The 22,907-nt window shown below is 37.1% G+C and overlaps 1 protein-coding gene across 2 annotated transcripts; it reads left to right on the top strand.

The window, feature by feature from the left end:
• The first annotated feature begins 4,018 nt into the window (after positions 1-4,018).
• arhgef37 (Rho guanine nucleotide exchange factor (GEF) 37) lies at positions 4,019-21,315 on the top strand. Of its 2 annotated transcripts, none has more exons than XM_059521295.1 (13): positions 4,019-4,169; positions 6,543-6,814; positions 7,454-7,583; positions 7,984-8,131; positions 8,270-8,469; positions 8,568-8,698; positions 10,523-10,627; positions 10,907-11,020; positions 14,586-14,903; positions 15,892-16,020; positions 17,386-17,581; positions 18,677-18,849; positions 20,310-21,315. In XM_059521295.1, exons 2-13 carry the CDS (start codon positions 6,554-6,556, stop codon positions 20,517-20,519), a joined length of 2,115 nt encoding a protein of 704 aa, XP_059377278.1. In that variant the 5' UTR covers positions 4,019-4,169; positions 6,543-6,553; the 3' UTR covers positions 20,520-21,315. The 2 variants fall into 2 exon arrangements, with proteins under 2 accessions (XP_059377278.1, XP_059377279.1); XM_059521296.1 differs by lacking the exon at positions 4,019-4,169 and adding an exon at positions 4,973-5,232.
• The last annotated feature ends 1,592 nt before the right edge of the window (positions 21,316-22,907 follow it).

A 22,907-nucleotide genomic window follows, 5' to 3' on the forward strand; every position in this document is an offset into this window, starting at 1 on the left:
CTTTATTTATTTGTTCATTCTTTTCTCCCCTCTATCATGCCTTCCCTGATTTTATTAGAGAGAACATGTTTGTTAACGCTGCCAAACCAATGTGAGGCACGATATGCATGGCCGCGTTTCCCAACAAACCTAAATTTGGACTTAGAGACAGAATGTTGTGCTGAATCTCAATCATACAATTAGACAAGGCAATAAACGTGTGACTTATCTAAGCAAAATCCATGGGCAGCACATCAGCAATATTTCATTTGACATGGATACCCCTAAGCTGCAAACAAACCACAATTGCCTCACATCAACCCAGAATGATCGTTCTCATCATTCAGCCGTGATTGCTGGCAAACTATGAATTAGCAGTTTATGGGACGCAGCTATGCAAATGCGGCCTGACTGTGCTTAGACGCCAATCAATGGCAGGCTGAACTAAAATCAATGACACAGTTGACATGTTTTAATGGGCTCTGGGTGAAGCCCTGCACGTCTCTGCCAGCCACGAGATCATTTTGCTGGTGGTAATATGAAATGGAGCCTTACTCGCAAACCCAACAACCCCTAACTCTTCCTGCTCCAATTCTCTCTTTCACTAATGACCTGTTTCCAATCTGACCAAGTCTTACTCACAGAGAAATCACTCAGGTAAGGAAATTGTGAGCCAGGGACATTCTACCAATCTTCAAGCACATCTGCACAGGACTCGAGACAGCCAGGAGGAGGTTGTGGACCGTGCTTCTGTCTGGCAGGCAAATAAAAGACCGCTGTGATGTATGTTCTGATACTGCAGTGTCAATCAATCTTGGAGGAATAAGCTCACTGTTTACCTGCTTAGCGCCAGTTGCTTCACATGCACTACAATTTATGTGCTTGGGCATTAATATGATTTAAACCTGACAGAAGTGGAAATAATTATTTAACCACGACCAGGAGATTTTATAGCCTGTTGCAATTTTTTATTGTATTTTGGACACATAAATGGATATAAACCATCTTTAACTGAAGCACAGAATCGTTTACAAGCTCCACACGGAATCAAAAGCTGCTTTATCATTGACAAGCAATAGGAGACCTTTGTAAGGTTTGTTTCAATTGTTTGGCCAATATCAAATGAGCAGACACACTTCAGCCATCACGGAATGACTCTCAGCCAATCAGATTTCAGGACCAAATGTAGCCCCGCCCCTTTGGCGTCTGTCTTCCATTTCGTATTTCCATAAAATCGTATAAATTTATGAATGAACCGCTTGATTTAAAATCCTCCAGGTCTACTGACATCTGTCATGACATCCGCTTCAAAACATTACAATGCTCATGACAACTTTCATTAACTCTACAATAAGTAAATCCACTTCAAAACGCAAAAAGTTTTAAAGACAGAATCCGAAAGCATAAGGTCTATTCTCAGGTCTTACTAGTAAGAATGCAATTGCAGAGCTCTCTAATTAAATTATCTAATCTAATTAAATTATAGAGCTCTCTTATTGTAATTATAACTAGTAAAAATAGATTAAGAGAGCTCTCTATTTGGCATTGTTACTAGTAAGAATTAAATTGTAGAGCTCTCTAAAGGAATTGTTAGTAAAAATGCAACTATGACTAGTAACCCTTGGAATATTTTAAGCTAAAACCGCGTGCCATAGGCAAGCCTTGCTGTTATTTCCCATTGCATGTACTTGCTCATACTGCCCCCTCCTGGAGAATACAGGAACACTGAATGTTTACTGTCATTCATTGGCTGTCAGTAAGTCAGACTTCATACATAAAATTGACCCCCTGATGAGAAACTAATTTCCTAGTCCTCAAAGGACATAATGGCCAGCACTTAACATACAGTAAATGACAAAGGTGACTCACGCTGTTGGCTATCACACTACAAATGATGGGGAGATAAAGGCCTAAATTAGCATTTTCTGGTCTCCTAGTGAGTGATTCATCTGTACTCATTTAAAATGAATGATTCTAAATTAAAGGAAATATCCTCTCTTAAGGGATTTTTTTCTTAGCTCTGTCCAAAGACAGATGTTTCTTCTAAGTACACACAATATGTAGGTGGAGAGTAGTGATATCATTACTGAAAGGCCTGTTGTTTGGGCCTGGAACATATTAATTATTATAATTATATCCTATAAGCCTTCTGATTACTGTTTTTCTGTCAGGGTGTTCATTATAAAAAGCAATTTTTTGACACCCTTCTCTTGTTTAGAGCAATTGTGTGTCGAGGATAGAATAACAGGTTGTTGTTTCTGTGTGCTGTACTTTGTTTTATAAGGTTGTGCTGTTATCTGTTGCCATAGCAATGTAAAGTTGATCTATAACGAGTGTGCAGCCTCCATTCTCTCGTGTCGAATTGATTTTTTATTTTTTATTTTTTTCTGAAGGAGCTGTACCAACATAAATAACCAGGAAGTCACAGCAGGGAAGGTTAGAATCAAGCATGCATTCATGGAAGATTAATATATGAAACATACTAAATGAAAATAAAATGTGTGCATAGTCACAACTTTACCTTGTTTTTTACTTCTAAATTGCTTGTGCAAAATGTATGTTAAATATCTTTGCTACCCTGTCAACTAGATACAAAAAAAAGAACAATTTAAGAAGACTTATGATGCTGTTACAGGAAAAGTAGCTCTGAAATGGTTAAATAGGAGCATGTAAAGGGGACATCTCTTTTTTTTCACAGTGTTTTTTTATTCAGTTTAATGCTTTTATTTAAAAGTATGTCTGTAAGCCTATACTATAAATGACAAGACATGGAAAAGGTGCATTACAGAAAAAAAAGTCAATAGAGGTAAATAGGGAGTGATGTCAGTAATAACCAGTGTTGTGCTAGTAACTAAGAAATAGTAACTAGTTACAGTTACTAGTTCCTTAATTCAAAAAGTAACTCAATTACTTTGTTGATTACTTACACCAAAAAGTAATGCATTACTGTTAAAAGTAACTTTTTAGTTATTTTTTTTAAAGAACTTTCTTTAATGTTCCCATTAATGCGCTTTTATGCCATATACAAACACAAAGTAAAACAGAAAGTAATTTTTAAACACTATTTTGATTAAGTCAGACCAGCACAAACTGAATATCACAAGGATTTCTGAAATAAATAACAAAACACCTGAATAATATATTCAGAATCAAAAACTAAAGTGGCTTCTGCATCATAAAAGCTGTCGTGTTGAGCCCTTAAATGTTCCTTTCACAGTTTAAGTATGAAAACTATCAACAATGGATAACATAACACAAAACATTTTGAAATAAATAAATGAAAGCAATCTGAATTATTCAGAATCAATTTCGAGAAACATGCATACATACATACATATACATATACATACATATATATATATATATATGCTGTTTAAAAATGAAATCTATGTTATCTTGCTAAGGAGCTGACTGAAAGCAGGCGACTCCATATATATATATATATATATATATATATATATATATATATATATATATATATATATATATATATATATAGCCTATATTTCTTAAACAAAAACTTTTACTTTGTATTCGATGAATTGATTGACAGCAATATAGAGGAAAAAAAATGCTTTTTAAGATACAGATTCACAATATTTTAACATGTGCCCTAACTTTTGACTGGCATGCATGCATGGTTTCATACACAAACAGTAGGCTATATAAAATGAGGGTTCAATAAAATTAGGAAAACATTATTTATAGTCTAAATTGGGATGTCATCTACATAGATTTCATAAGCATCCCCTTGCGACCACACGATGTCTCCGTTTCCCGAGTAACAGCTGGAGTGTAGCATGCGCTTTTACCTTGACAAAGCTTTGTCATTCTGCATTATACCCATAATGCACGCGCTTAATCGATATCGACGAAAACCTTTCTAGGAAATCAACTCGTTATCTCTCAGATGCAGCTCGGCAGCATTCCACCGGGTTATCCCGCGGATGAGAAAGCAGTTGTCTCACTTCTCATGACTAAACTCACCTCGCTCGCGCGGCATGATCGGAATCCGTGACGCGGTCCTGTACCTGCGCTCGCGCGAGGACCGTGACAACAGGTGATCCTGGAGAATCTGAGAGCAGCGTCAGTCAGTGGCGCTTTCGAGTTCATCTGTTTAACTCAACGGAGCGTTGGCATGTTTGTGGTTGCGCTGTTTCACGAGGAATCAACCCTGTAAATACGGACAGGTAAGAACTCAGGTGAGATGCTACCTGTTGCTGATAGCCTACGTTTAGCTCTAAAATCGAGTCTTTACAATGTGTCAGCCAAAACATTAATGTTTGAATTCCTTTATTTTTTTTTACGCGGAAAACAAATTGAGATGTTAACCAGTCATCATTTTCTTTTATTGTCTGGAAAAAGTTTTTTTTTTTTTTTTTAAACAGAATCATTCATTTCTTTATGATTCTATGCCTTTAGCCATACAGAAACCTATGCTGCTCTTATCAGGGTTTGTGAAATTATAGTGATTGTGATCGTAGATGATCATTATAAATGCTCTTTTTGACAATACACCTTTTTTTCCGCAACATTTTCTTGTGTGATCATACTTTTAGTATTTGGTGAGTTTTAAAGTGTTTGAAAGACAAAAGCCTAACAAAGACAAAGAGTTTTTATGGGAATATTATGTAATCACAGAATCAATAAAAAAGCAACTGTAGTCTAATTACAAGTGTTTTAAAATCTAGTTACAGGTTCTTGATTGGTGGAATTTGATTAACTGTAATCAGTTACTACCCAGCACTAGTCTCAAACTTATGTAGTTTGTCATAATTGGTATAAATTTTAATTTATAAACTCTATATTAAAAACATGTCCATCATAGAGCTGTATCTGAAACAGTTGGTTTAATGGCTTGTGCTCCTGACCATGGAGTTGGTGAGTTACTTTATGTCCTGGCCACATGGGGCTTTTGTTTACTGCTGTTGACTGTTTTTGTGAGTGTGTGTTGAACTCCTGCCATCCAATCGGCTTCATCCTGCTCAGGCATCACTTCCTTCCCAATGGCTGCTGCAGTCAATCTGTGTGTTCATCAAAAGTATGTGTATCCGCAGTGGTCCTATCTGGATTCCCACTGCTAAAACCCCACCTCCCCCTGGCACAAGTCGTCCCAGCTGACCCAACCATCCCTATTTCCCTCACACACCCGTGCCACATGACACCCTGCAGTGTGACTCAGTGGACAAACTTACATCAGTCTGAGAGTCTGTGCAAGAGACAGCCGTGGTTAGTCTTTCCCATTCTGTAAAGGTAATGATGCATTTGGTTGTTTTCTTGGGATTGTTGTTGCATAAACCTGTCATTTCTTGACTCCTTCTTAAGTAGGGCTTTGTCATACTGCAGTGCAGCACTGTTAGATCTCAGTGCGCCAGCATTACGCACTGCACTACATGCTGAGTTTGTGGTTTTTGCTTTGAGAATGCTGTCCTTGAGCACTAGTTACAAGTATGTTGTTTCTTATTAATGGCTACGGATGTGGTGAAGTTTGTGAAGAGTGTTTGTGTATGTGTAGAGGTGCTTGCAGTTTTATGTGCATGCTGGTGTAGCTGGAATTGTTGAATTGGAGGTGTTGATGATACACGAACCTTTCACTATCAATGGCTGTACAAATATCGTCAAGTTTGCTTTGGCAGACTTTGACCTTATTTTTATTGAGTTTATTTCTCTGGGTGTCTATGTACGTTTTAATGATTTTGTTCTGAAGAAGTGAACTGCAATTAAAAGCTGTCTTTGGTAGCATCGTTTTTAAAGTGTAAGAGTCTTTAGACGCATGGTCTTACACACAATGGGAAGGCAAAAATACAGAGTACACAGCACTTTACGGGTGGTCCTTATAATGTCTGGTTTATGTGTGTAAAAGGCTTGATTGATGATCAATTTAACCTTCTTTGTGATAAATGATCTTAAAGGTGAGTCCATGCAATCCAAGATCAGCATTCTTAAGGGGTTTTTATATTGACAGCTAATTGGAGCTACAAAGCAATTGGAAGACTTTTATTTTCAATGAGACTTGCCTATTTGAGTTTTTTATTTTTTACTCAAGGAACACATAAACATTATACCAGGATCGTCTTTTACATTATTAGTCAAACTGAAATAAAATCAAATGGATTTCCAAATTTCCTTTGATGCACAATATAATAAAACATTTTAATGATATTTTATTGTGCACGAATAACCATTTTTTTTCAAATGCTCAGTGAATATCAGTGGAAAGCTGCCTGTAGGTATGCTTGCATCCATTATTATGGAGCTTCCATGGGCTTTCACCTCCTCAAGCTAGTATTGTTATTGTCAATGAAAACTATTAATATCTTTAAAAGTGTTCAATAATTCAGATAAAGCTGATACTATAATATTGTATACTATAATAGTGTACAACAAATATTAAAATAACACCGAATCAAGCTACAGTATTTGGTCCAAGTGCATATCACAGAAATCATAATTGCATGTTTTAAGGGTTAAATTTATGAGTGCATCCCCATCCCCAACACACGTTCATATTTCATTTCATTTGAAATGTAAGAACTGTTTAACTTCCTCTATTTTTCTTTTAGACTTCGCTGCTATGGCAAATTCCCCGAAGCCAAATGTAAGACTGAAGGCAGAGCAGGAGATCAGAGAGGAGAAAGATGGAGCTAAAGAAATGGATGAGCCTGCAGATGATGAAGAGGATGAAGAGGAGAAGAAGGCACGGGCCGCAGCCAGAGAGAGAGACGCTCAGAGGCAGCTCATGACGATAGAGGAGCTGGTGCAGACTGAGAGGAACTACCTGAAACATCTGCAGCTCTGTACGGTTACCATCCACAGCAACCTGCAGAAACTACAGGTAGACAAGTTCTCTAGCAGCCATTTTCATACATCACCTTTGTTAAATTGCAGTAAAAGTCCTGATTTATCTGGTATGGTGATATGTGTTATTCTTAAGCCCACAGCTTTCTGTGTTTTATACGTATTGCTTTCATCACCACTGAAATACCATTAAAGCACTCTGAAATCATTCTTACATTAATATAAACATTAACATTCTTATCCGATATTAAACAGTTAAAGCTGTATTTAACACATGGCCTCTAAACTGAGAAATGCAATTAATTTTCAGCAAGCCTGCCATGTGTATTTTATTTTATTTTCAAATTAATTGTTCTTTTCTTTTTAGAAACATGAACATCAAATAAATGGGTTCTTACAGTACATCACGTACAGGTCACAACTATTAACAGACATCATCAAAAACCAACCAAATATGTTCTGTATATTAACAATATACAAAAAAGTAAAAGAAAACGACAAATAAAAAATAATGGCAACAACATATAAGAAGAAGAATCAAAAAATTGCTTAATATCATTATTTGAGAAATGAAACGGAAATAATGTTTTTATTATTATTATATTATTATTACTGAGTGTATACTTCATAAATGGGACTAAATGATAATATCATATATTTTTGGGGTCTCTTGCAGCCTCCTCCCCCAAACCTGGAGATCATGTTCCAGCACATAGATGAAGTGATGGATGTTTCCAGCAGACTCCTGAGTCTCCTCGACCAGACACAGATTCATCACAGCGATCCGAAGTACCTGGAAACTCTCTGTGAGTACAGCAGGACAGGCTGGAATTTCTGCCTCACTTTCGGTTTTCTTCTCACATGTCTATGTGTCATGCTCGCCCACATTTCAGACTATTTTTACCCGTGACATCATGAGTGAAGAATCCAGAACTTGAATTTCGAGATGGGAATGATGATGATGTTTCAATTTATGTCCTTTTGAGAGCTTGACTGTCTGAATAACCATAAACTTACACTACTGTTCAGAAGTTAGGGGCTGGTAAGATAAAATAAATAAATGTTTTTGAAATATTACTTGTATGTAATTAATTTTTCTTTTCTTTTTTTTTCAAAACTGACCTCAGACTTTTGAACAGCAGTGTTTGTTGTATAGAAAAGATGTACATCTTGTTGAATATTATAAATGATCTTATTCTTTCTCAGGTGACTCTTTTCTGAGTCTGTCTCAAGATATAGAGATGGCTTATAAAGAGTATCTTGCCAACTACAGCAACATCACTGCTTTAGAGAACAGCTACAAACAGAAAGAGGCGCTGTGGGCGGAAATGGTCCGAATCGTCAAGTCATCTGCGTAAGTTCATAAACAACAGCCTGCTGAGGTTGTGTAGAAATCAAACACTATTGAGATCAAAATGAGTCCTAGATACATAAACCACTGTGTTAACCAGCAATCCTGTTGTTTCTGACCTCGGATCTGGTCTGTCTTCAGTCCTGATGTGAATGCATCCACTCTGAGCTTCTTCCTGGTGATGCCAGTTCAGAGAATCGCCCGTTACCCACTGCTGCTCCAGACCATCCAGAAACACACAGACCCCGGGCACCCTGCGTACCGCTTACTGGAGCACGCCGCTCACACTGCAGTCCAGATCAACTGCAGGATCAATGAATACAAACGCTTCCGTGAAGTCGGTGAGAACATGCCAATCCATGGAGGACTTCAGCACAGAAATATTAATAAAGTTGAGGTTTTGAGTTGTGTCACTATTCTAATTCTCTGACTGTCATAGCTGACAAATACAAGAAGACAGAAAACCTGACCATCAAGGACAAGATCAATCGGCTGAGTGGCCACAGCATTGCCAAGAAGACGGCCCGGTTCAGCCAGTACATAAAGCACGAGACAGGAATGGTGCCAAAGGTAACTCCCTAAGAACAATGCTTCGTGTAAACAAAGGCACAGAAATGTTTGGCATGTTGAAAGTACCACATTGTTTCCACAAAACCTCAGATACTATTGTTACATGAAATTTTTTTACAATTATTTCTTAAAGCGGTCATATAATGTTGCTAAAAATAACATTATTTTGTGTAATGCAATGTGTTTATGTGGTTTAAGATTTTAAAAAAATACATTCTTTTCCACATAATGTATTTTATTGTTACTCCACTATGCCCTGCCTTTCTGTAATGCATCGATTTTTACAAATCTCATTCTGAAAATCGAGGTGTGCTCTGATTGGTCAGCTATCCAGTACGTTGTGATTGGCCAAATTCCTCAAGCGTGTGACGGAAATGTTACGCCCCTTACCATACTGTGATGCCGTGTCCCGGCGCGATGAGACAAAACTAGTGGTTGACCGATATTGTTTTTTTTTTTGGACAGCTGATGCCGATATCTTGCCAAGCAGGGGGCCGAAATAATTTAGAAATTTAGCTCTGTGACCAACAAACATTTGTGATGCATTCATGTTTTGTTTATCAAAATAATCTTTACAAATGAACAGCTTTTTTTGAAGTCGAAGTACAATTCAGAAATCCAGCTACAATTGGTAGAAGCAAAAAGCTGAAGTTATGCTGTAGACCAAAGTTGGAGAGTTTTGGTTAGAATAGTTTGAGTCAGATTTTTAAACACCATGAGGCTGTAAAAGCAGACTAGTGTGTAGATGAGTTTAGCTGTTTGCTGTGATGGCATTTAATGTCCCCAGCAGCCTCTTTTTGTCCAATTAAGCCACTTGTTAGCAGCCACCTATAAAGCAGAAATAATAATCTTTTTTTTTTATCGTTCATATTCAAGAAATTTGAAATCATTTGACAATGGATTAAAAAGTAAATGTGTAAAATAAACATATATATATATATACTTTAGATGACAAAGTATTTTTCCGTTTTATCAACCGTTCTATCAGATTATTATACAGACTTCTATCTGTATTAGACAGAACTGTTAATAACAACAGTAAACAAGGGGGAGAATACGAGCACTGTGTTCTCAGGAGCTGCCGTTCTCAGCACCGTCAAAATAAAAGTCCCGCCTCGAAGCAGTAAACTTATCAGCCGATGCTGATATTTGGAAAAAATATCAGCCGATATATCGGCCATGGCGGCCAAAAACAATAAAAACCATTACAAACAAGGTTTTGATTTTAATGACTTGTACTGTCTTTTCACGCGTTGCGTATAGTGCTGCATAAACAAAATCATGTCTTGTGATTGGAGAAACAATAAACAACAAGTGCTTATCTAAACTGCTTAAAACACACGTTTGAATCATCAGTGGCAAATTATTTAAATATGAAAACGTGTCAGAAGCGCCAAACTGTCCTTGCAAAGTTGGAATTTCCCAATTTATAGAAACAGACACCAGCATTGTAGGCTACTCTTCCGGGAAACAGTCCTCGTCCTCTGTAAAATGTGCTGCTTGCATCTGAATATTTGGGTTGAACTGTGCCAGAACAGTGTTGTAACTACAACTTAACCACTGATTTCTAGCTGTGTCCTCTTTTGTAAAGCCAAACAAAGTAGTTTAATCTTCCCACATCGTGACGAAAAGATGTGGGGGCATGTTAGAATGAGACGTTTTAGGAGGGCGTGTTTGACTCTTAACCTTTATAAAGAATATATCTTTGGATTTGCAACTTTACAGGTCTTCTTTATGCACCAAGAGCTTGTAACACTAAGAGAAAGGAAAAATTGCATCATATGACCCCTTAAATTTATACTTTGTAATCCTATCCCATCATAGTTAAAGGATGAAGAATTTGATGCCCTTGCTGGCTTCTTCTTTGTCCTGGAGAGGGGCGTCTCAGAGCTTCACGATAACCTGGAGGCCTATCTCCACCATCTGCAGGTTTGATTTAGCATTCTTACTCTTAATGAGTATAGTTAAAAATGTAAAAAGTGCTGATCCTCTCATTTGTTTTGGTGTTCCCTAGTACGCCTGTGGATCAACCTCTTAAAAATTTTCCATTGTTATTCCAGCTGCTGAATAAAAGGAAAATCTGTAGGAGGGTTGATCCCAGTGCAGATGGATGGGGTTACTGAAGATTGTGAGGTTCAGCGGATGGTTGTGCACTTGAAGTGTTTGTAAATATCTATTTAACCGTCTGAGCTCTGTCTCTGTGTACAGAGGTTCCTCCGCTGCAGACCAGAGGAAGCAGATCTTGATCTGGAAGGAGATAAAACCGCCTTGTTTTCCAAAGAAATCTCAGTGGCACTCAGACAGTGGATCTACCCCTCATATGTAAGACCTTAAACAGAATGCATTTCCCATCCTTTAGAGATATTCACTATTGTTAGTGATAAAGATGCAGCTCCTTTGGCCAATTAAAGGTGCAGTAAGTGATTTCTGAGAAAGTGTATCTGACTGAGCACCAAAACACACTTGTAGTCAATCACCATTAAGGGGCATGCCACTTGTGAGGGGGGAGGTGCCTGTTTTTGTGAACGTTTGTAAATTTGGGGTGGATCTATCAAGGTAGAGTTTGTGACCCTTTTTGGTAGAGGTTTGTTTGTTTTGGTGATTTTCAGAAATCGCTTACTGCGCCTTTAAGTTTTCTTGGGGTGAAACTTAAAATCTTATGCTCCAGTCTTTACAGCTTTGAAGTAAAAATGTGTATAAGACTTTAGTCATTAATTTTGGTGTGAAAGAAGCAAGCCTGTGAGTGATAGATTTACAGTTGATACTTCGCACAGACCCCCCCACCCTAGTTACTGTTGCTACGTCCGACAAGCCATTGCACTCTCAGCCACACGTCATTTTCTCACACAATGGAAAATACATCGCGGAGTCAAAGTCAAAGTCACCTTTATTTATATAGCGCTTTAAACAAAATACATTGCGTCAAAGCAACTGAACAACATTCATTAGGAAAACAGTGTCAATAATAAAAAAAAGATAGTTAAAGGCAGTTCATTATTAAATTCAGTGTTGTCATCTCTGTTCAGTTAAATAGTGTCTGTGCATTTATTTGCAATCAAATCAACGATATCGCTGTAGATGAAGTGACCCCAACTAAGCAAGCCAGAGGCGACAGCGGCAAGGAACCGAAACTCCATCAGTGACAGAATGGAGAAAAAAACCTTGGGAGAAACCAGGCTCAGTTGGGGGGCCAGTTCTCCTCTGACCAGACGAAACCAGTAGTTCAATTCCAGGCTGCAGCAAAGTCAGATTTTGCAGAAGAATCATCTGTTTCCTGTGGTCTTGTCCTGGTGCTTCTTTGAGACAAGGTCTTTACAGGGGATCTGTATCTGGGGCTCTAGTTGTCCTGGTCTCCACTGTCTTTCAGGGATGTAGAGGTCCACCATCTGGTCTGGATACGTACTGGATCCGGGTGACTGCAGTGCAAAGAGGACAAAGAGCAAAGAGGACACGGACAACGTGCTGATAGACAAGACAGAGCAGGTTACTTTTGGTGTGAAACTTCCCCTTTGTCCAAATACCTGCACTTGCGGTCTTTGCATTTAACTACTTCACAACTTATATGACGTATTTCCTGTATTTGGTTCAAGTGAGCATGAAGACCTCAAGGGTATGTAGAACTTTTCATTACCTTATAGGACACACTTATAGTGTTGTAAAAAAGCATGTGTTTACGTGTTTGCATTTTAAAATCAACTTCTAAATGTCTGTTCAGTAGTCCCTATAACAGATGACACAATTTAATTTCGTAGTGATTCTAATTAAGTGATAAAAAGCAGTTGCAAATGTTGTACAAAATAATTATCTCCACTACTCATTTGCAACAATAAAATGTGCAACTCTTTGTTTTACTGCCAAATTAAATGTGATATCTATTATAAATTGTTAACATACAATGGAAAGGTTTCCGTGACCTCTTGCAAGATCTCAGCAAAAAGTCTCACGATTTATTTCCAAAACATGTTGCATGATGGCATACACTAAGTCTCGTATTCGAGAAAGTGTGGATTTAGTGTGCATTAACTGCACTTTGGCGTTTTTAAGACCTGGGACAGTCTTGCGCATTTACTTCCTGTTGCGCACGCACACCTTTTAGTGCCCAAGACCACAAGTGTGGGTTTTTTGTACAAGGGGAAAGTCTCAGCTTTCAAGTTTAGTCATTTTCAAGTAATTCAAACAATAAATTCCGTTTTGTGGCTCTTTAATGAATAGTGACAGTTCACTGTAGCGCACAAAATCCTCTTCCTCTTTACTATATATAGCATTTAAAAAACATGCATGTAATGTAATTTTGCAAAAATGTAATTGTGTAGACCAACCTTGAAATTAGGATGACCCTGGTTCTCTAGACAAAAAGGCACAAGGATTTTCCAATTGGTTTTTGGCTTATTGCTGAAATTTAGCTCTGTTACCAACAAAGATTTGTAATGTGTACATGTTTTGTTTATCAAAATAATCTTTACAAATGAACAGCGTTTTGTTTTTTGAAGTCGAAGTACAATTCTGAAATCTAGCTAGAATTGGTTTAAGCAAAAAGGTGAAGTTATGCTGTAGACCAACTAAACTGCCCTCACATGATCACCATCACTAATTTTCCAACAATTCTTTCAGTCTTTAATATCTACAGGTTGGAGAGTTTTGGTTAGAATAGTTGAAGTGTTGTTTTAAACACCATGAAGCTGTAAAAGCAGACTTTAGTAGATGAGTTTAGCTGTTTGCTGTGATGGCGTTTAATGTCCCCTGCAGCCTCTTTTGTCCCATTAAATCACTTATTAGCAGCCACCTTTTCAACACAGAAAACCTCAAAAAGTCAGGGTAATTGGGTGGTTCTGATTTAATTTATGTTGTAAAATCATTTGTGTGTTCAATAATTTAGAGCGTCTGTTACAGACCGCATTTCAGACATTTAACTAAAAACTTTAACAAAGATAAAATATAAACAAAAACTTAAATCAAAAATTTAATTGACTTCAGGGCGATGGAACTGGAAGTGCAAAACCGGTAACTCATTTCCAGGCTTTAGTACTCATGTAACACACTGTACCTCTATCTCTCACTGTATTTTTGTACGTCAAATTAAATATGACATTTCTGACTAAAGTCTGAACACCAGTATTTGTCACAGCTTTTGTCATGAGACAGTATTTCTTCACTGTGGTCCGGCACTTTAGTGTCCATACATCAATGTCTAATTCTGCTGGAACCAATGCTGCTGCAAAAACACCCATGTTTCATGTAAGGGTACAAATGTTGCCAATATCATTTAACTGTATACCAGCCATTGACATTAAGGTTGAAATAGTTATACAACACCCATTTTAGTGATATATCCATCATATTTGAGAAGACCACAGTGGTTTATGCATTATAGCGCCATATGTATCTTGTTTGTTTTTTTGTAATAGTAATTGATTAACATGTTAGCCTGGGGGGACTAGACATAGTCTCAGAAAAATATTTGCAGGAATCACATTTTTCATGGTATCTTCTTCATATTTGAAATAGAAACTCATGAGACATGTGACTTTTAATCCATTACTTTTCTAGATTGCTTCAGGACTGATTTCATGTATTATTTATATCAAATAATAAAAAAAATTCAGTTTGGTTAAAAAAATTCCAAGGCACTTCATTGTCTATAACTTTTTATATTTTTGAGTATTATCACATCTGGTTGATAAAAAGTAAAGCCCAAAGGGTCTTCTTTCCAAAGACAGCAAAATTATGTTTGTAACACACTGAAGTAAGGAACTGTTACAATTTTAAGTTAGGTAGAGCACTTTCAGCTGTGAGTCCTATAATGGAGGGTGCTGGCTAACAGGTTAAACATCTCTGGTATCTTGCCTTCTTAACCTGCTTTGAACATCTCTCTTGCTGCCGCTTACAGGAGGAGCGTTTGAAGACTTTAGTCTTTAAGCCCTTGAGCTCACTGCGGGAACTGATGGCAGGACCACGTAACCTCATCTGCAAACGTCAGGACAAGCTTCTGGACTATGAGCTTATCGAGGAGAAGAGTAACCTGAGCTTTGAGGAGCAAGCCATAGCGAACACCTACAAGACCATCAACACTCTCCTGCTGACCGAGCTGCCGCAGTTCAACGGCAAAGCCCTGCAGATCCTGTGGGCCACGCTGGAGGCCTTCAGCTGCCTGCAGAGAGACCTGGCGGCTGATATGGAGCAGCTGGCCACCAGCTTCACCCATCAGGTACTTATAATATTTAAGACTACAGTGTACTTTCATGCACATTATTACTATATTTAATTATATAGTATACATCTTTTTTTATATTTTATTCTTATATTTTTATTGTTTAGTTTTATTTCATTCTTTCATAGCCATATTTATGTATATTTTAATCTGTGTTGTATTCTTTAATAATTGCACTTTCCATGGAGCGGACCTGACTCACATTTCACTGCTGGTTATATGCTATATAACTGTGTATGTGATGAATAAAAATCTTGAATAGTAATTGGTGGCCTACCTGCAATACCATCGCGACCCACTAGGGGGCCGCGGACCACAGGTTGAAAACCACTGATTTAGAGCATGAAATGACAATTCATCGAAATAATGTTTTAACTTAAGCTAAGAAATCAATATTATGTGGAATAACCCTGATTTTCAGTCACAACAAATGAAAACATTTGTTATTTTGACCAATTGTCATTTTCTGCAAAAAAAAAAGAAGTTCTAAATGACTATTTTTATTTGAAATTTGAAAGAAATATTATCAGACTTCTATAGAATAAAACAAATATTAATATGTTAGTCAAATGAATGTGTTTGTATTTGTGTGTATGTCTGTCTGTATATATATATATATATATATAAATAAAATTCTGATTAATTAATTAAATGTAATACAAATACTGGCAGATGAATTTGCAATTGAATAAATATTTACAAAAAATCTTAATGGTACAAAACTATTTTCATTATTTTCTTTTTCATGAAAAATATTTATCTTTTTTTTTTTTTTTTTTTTTGACTTATTCTTCACAGTCTTGTAGTTCTCATCTTCTTGATTTTAGTTACACTTGAACACCGCTCAGTTTCAGAAAGTGTTGGACATTCTTTGCAGTAATCCAACCATTGAATAATACCTCAAGCGTGTGGTTGGAAGTGTGTTATTAGATTTAGCTGTGTGCAGGCTGCCAGTGTTTCTGAATTGCTCTCTGTCTCCGGGCAGCTCACACACAGTCATCTGGAGGACGGTGAGTTCTGGAAGTGGGCAGAGACTTCGGTGCTGGAGGGTTCGAGGAGGATGGAGAGCCTGTGTCAGAGTGTTCAGGGTGAGCTCAACGCTCCCATTGTGCAGGTCAGTTCCAACACAGAGAAAGACACACTGTTTTTGGGTGAAGACGTCTTCCTATGGGACAGTTTGGTTCACCTTACTGCAGTGTGATGGTGCCTGTTTACAGAGCTGGAATAAAACAACAGCCATTCACTCATCCTGATATAGTTCAGCCCTCACGTGTTCTGCATCAGTCTGTACATTAATTATAAACATACCTTAGTGAAATATGATATGTCCTAGGTGGCCCTGAACAGCTGCCTTTCATTTAGTCAAATTCAAATGCAATTTACAGTGTAAATATACAGTACAACCGGTCAGAAAGACACATCTACTGATTCTTTATTATCAATATTGGACACATTTTAGAATAATAGCAAAGTAATTAAACTCTCATGTATTATAAATGAAACTGAGAAATATACTACCAATCAAATGTTAGTGGTCTGTAAGACTTTATATATTTTTTTCCAATTATGTTCACTAAGGCTGCATTTATTTATCACAATTTTTTTTTTTAATTTTTTTTTTATCAAAAATAAGGCTGTATTTATTAGTATCATCCCTCCAGTCTTCAGTGTCACATGATCTTCAGAAATCATTCTAATCTGCTGATTTGATGCTTAAAACCCCAAATTTTCTTGATTTTATGCATCAGGAATCAATTGGTTTGTGCTATTTATTTATTTCATGCAGGCAACTGGCAAAGGTGAAAATATTAGCCTATTCTAAGATTTGAAGAAAAAAAAAAGTAATATCATTGGACAAATGAAATGGGTCAAGATTAAATATCAGAAAATAAAAGCAGTTTGAGAGAAGAATTCGAAAACAGATTGTTTATTAAAGCAATCTTGGACCAATTTGCACTAATGAATAATTCATATTAAAACCAGGAGAATTTAGTAGATAAAACGGGCACGATTATGATTCATGTAAAAAATTTGAATCTCTTCTTCTTTCGACTGCATAAACTGAGACAGCACCATTGTCATGTTTCATTCTGTTATAACTTCTCTGTCTGGTGTCATGTTATATCATGACAAACAGATGTCATTACCCAGAGTCTCAGAGACAGATTCTAATCAATATCATGTCTGCCTTCATAAAGACGTCAGTCCTGATGAGTTTAAGGAAGAGGCAGGAGGATCTTCAGAAGTATGCTGACAGGGATCAGAATGCAAATCCTTTGAGTATCATGCTGTCATGTTCACTTCCCGTCTCGGTTTCTCAGTTCAAAGTGATCCAGCGCTATAAATACTGCACTTCTACTCATTTCATGTACACTTGCATTTTAAATGTAATTTATTCTGCTCTATGTAGTATGTAGTTTCACCTTAAGTGTGAGTCTGTAGGAAATCTGGGTTTTCTGATTCTTGTCTGTCGTCTCAGGCGCTCAATCCCGAACGTGAGAGCCGTCTCAAGGCTCTGACCACCAAACACGGCTCGAAGAAGATCTACCAGCTGACAGGCCCTGTGGTGGGCACCCGTGACCTTGACCTGACCCTCAGCAAGGGAGAGCTGGTAGCTGTGGTCAGTGAGATGGACACGCGAGGAGACCGTCGCCGCTGGCTGGTTGATGCAGGAGGTAAAACTGTGGAGAAACAACAAGTTCGCTCTATAAAAATGATCTTTTATAATACATAAGAATGGACCTAAATTCCTGTTTGCATTAAGAACATACTGTAACATATTTAAATGAAATTCAAACAAAAATCTGATAATAGTTTAGACACATCTGAAAATATCTCAAGATAATACTTGCTCTAATACAATACAAATCCATCTGATCAAACTGATTTAATTTGCATTAATGTAGCATATAAACCATCTTATAATACAAATTACACTTACTTTATTGCAGTGATATTTTGATAGCATGTGGGATCTATCTGTGAAATGGGAAAATGAGGTCTGATGACTGTGCTGGAGTTGAGCTGTGATAATAATAGTGCAGCTGTTGGAAATAAAGCGGTGCTAGAGTACATGTGGTGAAAGTTTATTTTAAACGATCACATTTTGTCAAATTGCTTATTACAGCTCTTCTAACAGCCAGTTCAGAATTTTTCTTTTCTTTTTAATATTATGTTTTTTAAATTTTTTAATTATTATTATTATTATTGCAGCTGAATGAAGGTATTATGTCCTATGCTAAGATATAAGATACATATAAAAAAAAAAAATATATATATATATCTTAGCATAGGACATAATACCTTCATTCAGCTGCAATAAAATAATTTAAAAAATATAATATATATATTGGTCAGTGGACATACTTTTGTCATTGATCATTTAAATTAATCAAGCAAACATTTAAAGTCTAACTTGACAAACCTTTATAGTTTCTTTTTTATGTTTATTTATTAGGTTATATATATATATATATATATATATATATATATATATATATATATATATATATATATATATATATATATATGAATGTATATGTATATGTGTGTGTGTGTGTGCAAAATTCTACTATTAGTGTTAATTGACCACAACTCTTGCAATAGTACATTAATTGCTGTTGCAAGCCTTTGATAAAGCTGTGAGTGACATCTGCTGGTCAAACACAGTTAAAGCACATCAGATCTGGTCTTATCAGTGTGCAGAATAGAATCACTGAACTGTGCAGATTTGAATGTCCTCATGAGATTTATATTTTTATTTTCTTTAGGCCCAAGAGGTTATGTGCCTGCCTTAAAACTGGTACGCTACCACCAGATAACCACTGACCCGCCGCAGTCTCCTCATCTGAGGGTCACACCCACCGCTCCAGGACCCCGAAGGCACTCCTACACACCCGGAGCCCAGCCGCTCACAAACACAATAACCACGCCCTGCTTCCAGGTGACTGACACACATCAGCACAGACGTGTTTGACTGACAGGTCATGAGGTATCCCAGTTACTCACTCTGATTCGTGTGATCATCATTTCGTGTGATCATTATATGATTCATATCACGATCATCAATCACACACACTTCAGCATTTGTAAATTCAGTATTGGAAGATCATGAACAAATGAACTGACTCTCCTTGTCAGCAGAAGTGACATACTCTATCATGTCCACCTGCACACACACACACACACACACACACACACACACCGATTTATCTGCCTGTCAAGTGGTTTCCTTTCATTGTGGCAGAAATGTCTGAACTTTTGACTGTGATAGTGGGAGATACACAACTGTTAAAATATGACTAATTTTTCTAGACAGTTTTCACGGGTTGTTTATCATTGTGACAAATGATAAACAGACCGCTATTACGACTTGCAGATGTATTATATATCCAGGATTTGTTGCCTCAAGTGGAAATTATATAACTTTTTTTACAAAGCATTATTTATTATTATTATTGTCAAAAACAATATTTTCTGAAGAAAATGTGACTGGTGTAGTGGTTGCATAATGGCTCCAAAAAAATACTAAATATGATTCGGGTCCTTTTGAATATTTTTTTCCTGTCCCTTTTTGTTTTTTTATTTTAATAATTTTAATGTTTATTTATTTTATTACGAATTATTTTTGTTTATTATGGATAAAAACTATTTTTTTTAATCCAGTTATTTTATTTTTTTTAATGATGGCTTGAAATGGTAATTCTCCCTATATATATGCATATATATTTTTTATGCATATTATTGATCTTATTACGAATAATTCGTCCATTCAACCATTGCACAGAACCCAGTCCATCATACTTTCTTTTATTTATTTTTTATATGACTATTTCTTGATAATCCATCATTTAACACAGTTAACAGTTAAATGCTTGCCACAATACAGAAGAAAATATCTGCTGTTACATCTGTTTGATTGCCACTTTAATTTTACAGTGACTTTAACATTTCAGGTTAGGGGTTTGTTTAAAACTCTCTGAGCTAATACGAAAAATAAATGCCACTGACAAACATGATTCATAAGGCATTACTGAAATTAACCACAAGGGGGAGCACTTCAATTATAATTTATAATAATTTTCATTTCAGATTTTCTTCAGATCTCTTTTTCTGTCTCAAAACCCATAGATAACTTTAATTTCCTTGTGAGTTATAATGAACAGCCCTCTCTCAACACTTGAAAACGTCTCAAGCACATTGAATAGCACTTAACTTTCGAATCTAAAAAGATCCATTTAAAAAAGAAAAGCGCATTCGTTCTCTAGTCAGATTTCAGTTTTGCTGTTTGTGTGGGTTTTGGCAATGCTGATTGTCTTGTCATCTAGTTTTTATAAGGGCAAAATCTAACAGAAGGTAACTTTTTTCCAGTAGCACACTGAAATCTCCGTTCTCCATCTGCAGGTGTATGCGGGCTATGACTTCACTGCGAGGAGCGCTCACGAGCTTTCTCTGCGGGCCGGAGAGCAGGTGCGGGTGGTGGAGCCTCACGATAAGCTTGGAAACAAGGACTGGAGTCTGGTGGAGGCGCGTGGCCAGAGAGGATACGTCCCCTCTAACTACCTCGCCATCCTCCCCTCTGAGATCGCCTCACCCAGCTTCCATTATCGCTAGAATATCCAACAATCCTGCATTATCCAAACACTTTCCCTGAAGGGCTCTGCACTCGTGAGGGGCGATGGCTGCTGTTTGGTAATGGTGTATGTTCTGGAGTGGTGCTTGGGCCCTGCTGTGGAGTGCTCGTCCATATACTTGATCTCCGCTTTGCCTGGGGGCTGTTACTGCTGGAGATGGTTTTATCCAATGAGAGAAGAGCTGCAGGGCCAGCAGACATGCTGTTGTAGCACAGTGTGCTGTTTCCTACAATTACTGCTTGGTCCAGCCGTCCACTGGAATGACTCTTTTGGCGGGCCTGGTATTACATTGCTATTGAAGAAATGGAGAATATCTGGGTTTTTACTGCTGGATCTCATTTTATGAGTCAGACTTCTTTTGCACTGGTTTCCAGTCTACTTGAGATAACTAACATGCAGATTTAAAGACAAGATCTTTCAAAAACATTCTCACAAAATTCCTACTTGTGCACCATTTGAATAATACTTGATGGTTTTTAGTTATTACAATTTTTACAGTGGATCTAACAAGTATTTGGGACACTTGAGATATGCTTAAAATGTATGAATGCCATTGATGCATAGATAGCACAATATCAATTAAATATCAAGTGACATTTATTATTATTTATTTTTTTAACGCTCCAACGTATTTTTAAAGCAGACTTTTTCACAATAAAAAGTTTGAAAAATTTAAAATGATAAGACTGTTCCAAATGTAGGCAAAAAAAATTGTCTGAACAATATAATGCCAATAGCAACCGATATTAGAATTTCTTTTTTATGTTTGATTTATTAAGTTTTGGAAGGCTTTTATTTTGACAGTGATGAAAACACAACACTAGGCAATGACAGGAGCTCCTATTCTCCAAACTGGATGTGGACAGGAGAGGTCTGCTGTCACTGAAACCACAGGAGTGCAAACTCTAATTTCTTGATTTTAATCTATGCTGTGTTGTATCCGGTTGGCTGCTATGCCATATTCATGTCATATTGATTGTGTACTTTATATGAAATTAGCATTAGCTGGTCTTTATTTGATAAAATAGGATTCCAAGTACACACAAACTTTCAAGATTGCTGAGTGCACTGTGACAGTGTACAGTACTGTAATACAGTATTAAGTAGTTGCAATATGAAGAATAAATCTTATTTTACAGATTTAATTAAGAAAAATCCCTTTTTTTCATAGTGATACCTTTATAGTCTTTTTTTTTCTTAAAATTTTGTAAATGTTACCTAAAACAATTATAAATGTAATTGCTTTTAAAGATATCAGCTTTGAGAAAAATCTGTATCAGTCAATCATGTCAACGTTAGTAGTTCATAATTAATGTGATGAAGTACACCGATGGTTGTGGTTTGTTTGCAGCTGTTGGTTTGATTGATATTAACTTACTTATGCAATGGCATTCATGTATTTTTAATTGTGTCTTAAGTGATAAGATACTCTTTGGAGCCACTGTGTGGTGGATGTTGAAGACACTGTAATGATGTTGAATCTTTAAGCTACTCTTAACGCTTGCATGCAGATTCAGCACTGGCTGCTGCATTGTGTTGTATTGTGACCTCATAACCTCTGGGATGAAGAACTCAACCCATATCGAAAGATTCAAGAGTGAAGATTTGCTGCATTGTCTGTCATGAACCTGCCTGCAGTTGCTTCTGCTGTCCACTAGAGGAACCAGAGCATCCTCTATGATTGTGAAGACTGCCATTGCTATCTTAATCCTCCAAACAGAGTCATATATTATTCACCTGATCCTAACAGTCGCCTTAACAGGGATCCAGTGAGAGGCAGTCCATCTCCTGGATGCTGTCCTCCTGCTGGTACCATCCCCTGAATATGGCATCATCTGTACATGTCACTTTAAAGAGATATTTATTTTATTTATTCCAAATGTCATTAAATTGATTCACTCCTGAATTAACCCATCAGACCTTGTGCAATCAATCACATATTTCTTTTTTTTTACACTTCTGATATTCTGAGACGCGTGACCAGAAGTTGTTTGTCAGAAGCATCAAGTAGCTTTGTCTGAATGTTTCCGCCTGACCTCTGAGTGCTCTATTTATGCCCAGCAGATTAAAACCCTGCCGCAAACCAAGCAGAGTATTTCCGTCTTCTGCAGAGCTTTATTTTGGAGATGTGCATTTGGTTTGAGGCCACTTTTAGCCCGAGTTCAGCTATTCCTCTGAGAATGTGTAAATGTCACGGCAGGGCTGATGATGTTTTGTCACGCTGAAGGCAAAGCAGAGATGCTGCGGCTCGACGTCCGAGAGAGAGCCGCCTGTCAATCTCTCCTGCTTCCATCAAGAGCTGCTTGTCAGCAGAGCTTTGATGCACTGAACCCCCACAGCTGCCACTTCCTCTATGTGACAGAACTCA

The sequence above is a fragment of the Carassius carassius genome, chromosome 33 (genome assembly GCF_963082965.1).
Source record: "Carassius carassius chromosome 33, fCarCar2.1, whole genome shotgun sequence".
Taxonomy (NCBI): domain Eukaryota; kingdom Metazoa; phylum Chordata; class Actinopteri; order Cypriniformes; family Cyprinidae; genus Carassius; species Carassius carassius.

Bases quoted from the DNA above. Each gene is read 5' to 3' on its own strand.
- arhgef37 (XM_059521295.1), top strand. From the start codon at position 6,554: ATGGCAAATTCCCCGAAGCCAAATGTAAGACTGAAGGCAGAGCAGGAG. The intron at 6,815-7,453 runs GTAGACAAGTTC...GGTCTCTTGCAG, and splicing joins GCAACCTGCAGAAACTACAG to CCTCCTCCCCCAAACCTGGA. The intron at 14,904-15,891 runs GTACTTATAATA...GTCTCCGGGCAG, and splicing joins CCACCAGCTTCACCCATCAG to CTCACACACAGTCATCTGGA.